Below are 7,559 nucleotides of genomic sequence, written 5' to 3' on the forward strand. Positions count from 1 at the left end.
AAAAATTATAAAAAAAAAAAAACTTTGTATTAGAAATAACAAATTTTACCGAAAATGGATTGATCCAAACAAGTGGCCATGAGTTTTGATCTCAGAAAACTTTGCAAACAAAAAAAATTATACTACCAATGAATTAATTACATTACTAGACTTTTGACCCGTGCGTCGCACGGGTTTTCTCGACTATAATAGAGACCAATAAATAATAAGGCAAGCGGATAGGAATGAAATTGGTGTGCAATGCATTTTTTTAGATGGAATTTGTTAGGTTAAATAATTGCAAACCTAATAAAGCAAATGAGCGGAAAAAAATTAGGTTAAGTTGCTTCAGACGTAACAAAATTAATAAATAAGAATATTTCAATACAATATTTTTTTAGGAGATTAATTTTTTTTACACATTCAATCAAATCATGGTAATTTTCTATTTATTTCTTGAATCAAATAACAGATTTCCATAATAAAATTATGCAGATATTTGCAAAAACTACTATCTTATTATTTTTAAATATAAAAAAGTTAAAAAGTAATTGACATTTAAAATATTTATTATTTTCAATGATTTTGATCTTAAAAAAACATTTATTTTTAAAATTTCAAAGTAACATGGTCAACAGATGTGTCTAGTTTAGAATATTTTTTGTTTGGCCGGAAAGAATACAGTTAAGATACTACTTATATCACCGTCATCTACGGAACACAATTATTGAGCAAACTTGTTGAACAACCAATCCAATTCGGAAACGTAACGCAATCAAGAAAAATATGTCCAATATTATTATTTATCCAGAAATTGTTGAAAGATCCATCGCCAATAGTGCTGTTAAAAACAGGGGATCAAAATCCAAATTTATTAATCTCTTTTCTTCTATTTCTTTTACAAAAAAGAATACTCAATCATGTCTCGTGAGCATAGCTCAGTTGATAGAACAATGCATTATTATATACAGGGGCCGGGGTTCGAATCACTTATAAGGTGAATTCTAGTCACTAGGCTCCTTGACAAAAAAAAAAAAATACCCAATCCCAATGTAGCATATATAGGGCTGGAGTTTTATGTTTTACCTCGTTAGAATTGGAGAGAGGTACATAGATACCTAAACTCGTCCCAGCTTGGCTCAGTAGCCATGCTTTGTTGTAGTGCTTTTGCCAATACCAAAATGTACATTCTTAGCAAGTAACTAAATAAAATATATTTTGTGTATTTAGATTGACAAGGAAATGCCGTGACTGTTTCATAATAATATATCAGTAGTATACATTGCGTTTCGGTACGCTCAAAAATACCTCCTAATACAAAATGACAGTTCGTGACAAGGAATTTTAAGTTAGCTTCTAACACAAACAAGTGGAAAAATTTCTATGCAATGCTTCAATCAAGATTACAATAAAATGCAGAGCAGCAATGTTATCTGTCAATCTAGCTGAGGTGTCGTCATTGACCTCTATAATTGGCTCCTGCTATTATAACAAGAATACAGTCAACACAAACTAGACAAAATGCATTTCATTGAGTAGGAATTTAATTTTTATTTATTGTGTTACACAAATAAATAAAAACAGACATATCAAAACAATTATAAAATGCATCTTTCTTATTTTAAACCAATGCAAAGAAAGAAAAAAATAGGACAAGATATAAAGTTCTAATTTGTAAGGTTACGTTGTTGCAAGTGAGTATCCTCTCCACTTCTCAAAATAAATGGAGGATGCCGTTTAAAGAGAGAACACAAAAAATAGATAATAAATCTCACCAACATTTATTATTTTATATAGTTTTTCAAACTTCTTTGTGTCTTTATCTCTTCAAATTGGAAGAAATAGAGAGATCATAACTCGGTTGTTGTTATATAAACAAATTTTAGATAGTAGCTATTACATGATAAGAATAACGAAGTCAACAATACAGTTGACTGAGTTAGCTTAGAGTACAAGTTATTTCCAATAAGTTTAACTTAGTTTAGTTTAGCTTTGATCTGCTGTTTGCTATCCTACACTCACTCTTTGTACAGCAGCAGTCTATATAAACTCTTGTATTCATTGACTCTATATGAAATAAGATACATTTGTCACTCTTCATAATAGTAGCAAATGTGAAAAAAATAAAAATAAGATCTTATTTGAGAGAACCTATGAAGCACTAATACTTGCATATGTTTGATACTGATACTTATTTGTTAAGTACCTGCCTCAATTTCTTTTTTCTTGAAAAAAAAAGTTCAATTCTGGTATGCCTAAGATATTTCAATGCTACTTGGACCCTTATATTTGAACAGGCGGCTCTGTAACTTCACAGGTTCGCGGCCAATGTCAACAACAAAATTATCTTTTCTATCCAAAGTCCATTTCAACATGATGTTTTTCATCTTCAGGTCGTTGCATATTAGCTTTAAAAGTTTGCTGCATATTTTCTTCTATTTGCTGCATAATTGTAATTATCTTAGTTTAGTTAGATTTTTATTCCAAAGGTTAAACATGCAACAATAAATTGTAAGTGTGTATGTGTGCGTGTCTGTGTGTGTGTGTACATGCATACTAACTTTCGGATATACTTAATATTCCATAACTTCAGATAAGAACTACTCACTTGACACTGGATCTTTACTTCTTTTCACTTCTATACACTTTGAAGCACTAATGCTGGCACTCTTCAATAAGCTGCGTGGAATGTAGTTTGGCTTCGAGAGTCCATTTTGAGCGCCTGACTTTTTAGCATCTGTCACATTATACCCTGGAGGGCACTGAAGATTTGATCCAGTCGGCATTTCAATATCGTTATTTTCACTACTTTCATTCTTGGAAATATGAACTCGCTCTCTGCATAAAGTGAAATTACAATACTCAATGCATATGACTCTCACAATAGCAGAGAAAATGTTTCACAGACATGTTGCCAACCTCATATGTGAACCCATGAGAGTAATTATAACATATTAAACACATAAATCCTAAAAAAGAAGACGAGAAGTCTGTTCTTCAAAATGTAAGACAGCAATCCAGTATTTAAACAGGCTCGCCTAGTTTGGAACAAGAAAATTCTACTGCTAAGGGTAGAAACTGCTCAGAATCAAATATTGCCAAACATTTACCTAGGTAAGGAGGCATGTTGTCTCTGCAATGGTGACCTTCGTCCGCCTTTGCCATAATGTTCCTCAAGGTGTGCAAACTGTCGGTTGAATCGATCAACCCCGCTGTGCAACAGCATAGAATTACCAGCTAATAATCAATACATGTAAATTTTGAATTTCAAAAGAACCCACTTTCCATATTATAATTAATTCCTAAATGACATGCAAAACACAGAAAATTAACCATCAGTAATTTGATATGAGGCAAAGTTATACCTATTACAAGGTTAAGCATGAACAAAAGAATTGTCGTGATAAAATCACAAGCTTACAAATTTAGTCCCTACATAAATTTTATAAAATAAAATAGTGCTTGTAAGTCTCTATAAAAGCAAAATAGGGACTAAACTTGAAAGGTCGTGATTTTACAGGGACTAAAAAATCATTTAAGCCATTGTTAATTCTGTGTATTTGCAAATCAACCAATATATAAGATCAACAGAATGTCAAGGCAACAATATTAAACTCATACTGCCTCAAAAAAAATATATTAAACTCATACAGTAAAAGTTGATTTAATATCTTAGATCGCATTTCAATAATGAACAATGAAAGGTAATGCCCTATGACAATACAGACCGATTGTTGATGCACGTCTGCTTTAATATATGTATGTATCAGGCCTTCAAAAGATCGCCAAGTATACTAGCACATTTACCTTGGATACATGAACCTGGTTTGATCTCCACCACAAAGATATTCATCAAGCATCTGGGGATGATACTCCAAAATCTGAATTTTAAACGTAATATTAACTATTACAACGCAAAGGAGAAGATATGATTTGAAGTAGGAGGAATGAGCGAAATGCATGGCCATACCTCTCGATAAATCAACTCCCTCACGTCATCTTTAGACAATTTCCTACTCTCGAATTCAAACTCAAATTTTGAAATGGGCTGAGTGGATGGTTCAAGGTCAATGTTTGATAAATCATGGAAATAAGGATCAGACAATGCCTGATATCACAAGCATAACAAAAAAAATCATCTTTGTTATTTATCAATGAAAATTCTCCTTTTCTAGTTAATCATATACAGGTTATAGAGACCAACCTCTTCGGCTGACGGACGTTTTTTAGGATCAAATGCAAGCAAGCGCTCCAGTATACGAAGAGCCAAAGGATCTATATTTGGAAATTTCTTGGAGAATGGAACGGGTTGCTTTTTTCGCATTTTACTAAGAAAATTTCTAGCTTTCTCGTTTGGAATCTGTAAAATCAAGGGAGGGGGTAGTAAAATCAAGCTTCATTTGGTTTATTACAATAAACCGTAAGTTGTATCTTGAAAACATAATATTGGAATATTTTTTTAGAAGTAGTAGAAATTTAGCATTATTCTAACTATAGCATTAGGCATGCCTATTGATTTCATAAAACTGCGGAATAGATTTTGATAAACTTACATTGACCATGGACTCAGGAGGAGGAGTACCAAGCAAATCAGTCATGATATCCAATTGGTTCTTCGTATTTGTCCCAGGAAACAATGGCCTCCCAGTAAGCATTTCTGCAAATATGCATCCAATGCTCCAAATATCAATTCCAGGGGTATACTGCATAAGACAAGGATTATAAATTACATGCATATTTCAATACAACAAGTGTAGTCACTTTCTTGTATCACACACATACATAACCCAAGAAAATATGATGTAAAAAAAAAAACCTTACTTTTGTGAAAAAAGAACCACATAGTTCAGGTGCACGGTACCACCTAGTTGCAATATAGTCCTTTGTAAAAGTAGGTAAATTAAGTCAGCATACGTTGATAGAGGTAATTAGATTATAATTTGTACATTCCATCTGAAAATCTTAAAAGGCAAAACATAATTGATTAATGAAACAGATCAACATGGTTGTGTATTACTATTAGAGTAATTACAGTCCAGTATATAGTAGATGCAGTGTCGCTAAATGATGGTCGAGCCAGTCCAAAATCGCATATCTTCAATTTGCAATCAGCATTTGCAAGAATGTTTCTTGGTTTCAAATCGCGATGAAACACGTTAGCTGCAAAATGAAATAGATACATGAGTTTACTATCTAAAATAATAAAGGAAGTGAAGTGATTATAATTAATGATGGATACCTGAATTTATATATTTTAGGCCCCGAAGAAGTTGGTATAAGAAAAACTTGTGATGATCAGGAGTAAGGTCACTATTTGCCTTGATGACTTGATGTAAATCAGAATCCATCAACTCAAAGACAACATAAATATCTTTGAACTCACGAGGAGAAGGAGGAAGCATAATATGCCTGATTTGTATGATATCAGGATGATGTTGGAGCAAGCGCAGGAGTTTGATTTCTCTTAGGATCCATAATTGTATGCTCAAAAACATTGTTAATTTTCTTGATAGCAACTTTTTGATTAGTAAGAGTGTCGATTGCAGAGCAGACAACACCATAACTTCCTTTTCCAATGATTTTTTTGAACTTGTATCAAGTTGCCTGTCCATACTCAGTAAAAAAACTCTGTTTCCGGTGTAGCCTGTTTCTGTTTCAAACAAACATAGTACATTCTTGAAATATTATATTCTCTCTATAGATTCAATTTAATAAACATAAGATAAACAATAAAAACCTTTTTGTTGGGATTCATGGAAGAAGGAAATAAGATATTAGTGTTGGAATGGAGGGGTTCAAGACAGAGGTATCAGAAGCAGAAGCAGAGACAGAAACAGCAAGGTGATCGTCGGTAGAAGAAGTACGTCGTTGTAAGAAGCGACGAATACCTTTTGTCATCGTTCATCCAACTCAACTCTCTCTCTCTCTCTCTCTCTCTCTCTCTCTCTCGCGGGAATATCACTCTATTCTTTCCTTCCTTTATTTTTAGTCTGCTGTTTGGGCCTTGGACTCCGGTTAACTACCACCTCGAGCGAATAGTCAAATTCATCCTTAAATTTGCACGAATTGGACAAAACCGTCCTCCAATTTATCTAAATGGCCATTTTGTCCCTGAATTTAACAAACATCCATCAAAATGGTCCCTCCGTCCAAATGCTCTGTTACTGTGTTGTGTTGTGTTGTACACGTGGTATCAAGTCAGCCATGTGTTCAAGGACCATTTTGATGGGAAACGCACAAATTTAATTTTTAACTTTTTCACTTTCAATTTTTTTCTGTTTTTTCAATTTTACCCCTCTTTTACCCATTCATTTACATCCTTACATTTCATTCAGACACATCAAAGAAGTCCGTCTCTCAAACCCATTCCTTCATCTTCTTAAATCATTCATCTTCTTCAAACCCATTAAAAACATTTCAATCTAGAAAAGTTCACCTACACAAAAATTTGAACATAAAAGAATCAAGAGAATCAGAATATTGAAAATCTCCACAAACAACAGTTCAAATGAAATGAAAGAGACCAAATTCAAATCAAACCCAGAAATTGGAGTTTATTCACACAACAAACCCAACAATTGGAAGAAGATGCATTTTTCAATTCAAATGTATGACTTATGACTTGTTAATGCCTCAAACTTGACTTTTTAATGCCCCTCAGGAAATGTAGAAAATGTTCAAAATGCTAACAATGTTGTTGAAAATGAAGTAGTGCCTGGACATATATGACTCTTAAATTTTAAGGATTGATTTGCTAGTAAGTGTAATAATTTAGGGACTGATTTGATTGAATATGTTATAATTTAGGGACTGATTTGATTGAAAATGTTGCTGCAGGGTGTTACTACAAGGAGGTACGACATTAGAGGACCAATTATTTCAAATGAGAGGCCTAAGTAAACACCAGTGAGGGGTCCTGCACCAGCAGATTCAAATGCTCCTGGCGTTATTAGCGTACCATATCCAAGTTATGGTCCATCCGATTCGTATCAACCAAAATTCATGGAATTTATGCCCCATAATTTGGCTTCTTTTTGCCTATGTAATATTTAAGACTTATGACTTGTTAATGCCCCATAGTTGTGTTGACTTAAGACTTATGACTTATTTGATGGTATTTTCAAGGATGAAGTTGTGTCTTTCGACTTTTTTACTTTGTTCTGCACATGTATGCTTCAAGGACTTATTTGATGGTTTTTTAATATAATGTAGGGATCAATTTGATAGTTAACAAGGACTAAATTGCATAGCATTTTTTGCAAATCAATCAATTTCGTCCTTGGAAATTTTGGTCATTATCGGTCAAATCAGTCCTTCCTTATGTGGCATCTGACATGGCAATCCATGTGAGAGGTTAACGGCCACGTCAGTACCGTTAACACCCCAATTGGACAGAGAGACTAAATTGATCGACATATGACAAATTCAAGGACAAAATAGCCATTTCAATAAATTGGGGGACTATTTTGTCTGATTCGTGCAAATTCAAGGACGAATTCACTCAGTATTTTTTTGTCTAGACACGTCACACCATATTTTTATTTACTATAATTACAATCAATTATTAAAAGCGATTTTGC

General features: G+C 33.3%; 1 protein-coding gene across 4 annotated transcripts; it reads right to left on the reverse strand.

The window, feature by feature from the left end:
* Positions 1 to 1,264: 1,264 nt before the first annotated feature.
* Positions 1,265 to 5,939, reverse strand: LOC146934791 (mitogen-activated protein kinase 9-like). Of its 4 annotated transcripts, none has more exons than XM_085706739.1 (11): positions 5,717 to 5,926; positions 5,219 to 5,629; positions 5,012 to 5,139; positions 4,801 to 4,860; positions 4,533 to 4,682; positions 4,184 to 4,339; positions 3,950 to 4,087; positions 3,787 to 3,860; positions 3,090 to 3,191; positions 2,588 to 2,817; positions 1,265 to 1,458 (listed from the first exon to the last, which is right to left on the reverse strand). In XM_085706739.1, the coding sequence occupies exons 2-11, from the start codon at positions 5,589 to 5,591 to the stop codon at positions 1,436 to 1,438; spliced, it is 1,434 nt and encodes a 477-aa protein (XP_085562865.1). In that variant the 5' UTR covers positions 5,592 to 5,629; positions 5,717 to 5,926; the 3' UTR covers positions 1,265 to 1,435. The 4 variants fall into 4 exon arrangements, with proteins under 4 accessions (XP_085562865.1, XP_085562864.1, XP_085562862.1 ...); XM_085706738.1 differs by having other exon boundaries at positions 1,265 to 1,461; XM_085706736.1 differs by lacking the exon at positions 1,265 to 1,458 and adding an exon at positions 1,826 to 2,421 and having other exon boundaries at positions 5,717 to 5,939.
* Positions 5,940 to 7,559: the final 1,620 nt, after the last annotated feature.

Source organism: Medicago sativa, chromosome 4, assembly GCF_051527215.1.
Source record: "Medicago sativa cultivar Bolivia chromosome 4, Bolivia_mono, whole genome shotgun sequence".
In the NCBI taxonomy this organism is placed as follows: Eukaryota; Viridiplantae; Streptophyta; class Magnoliopsida; order Fabales; family Fabaceae; genus Medicago; species Medicago sativa.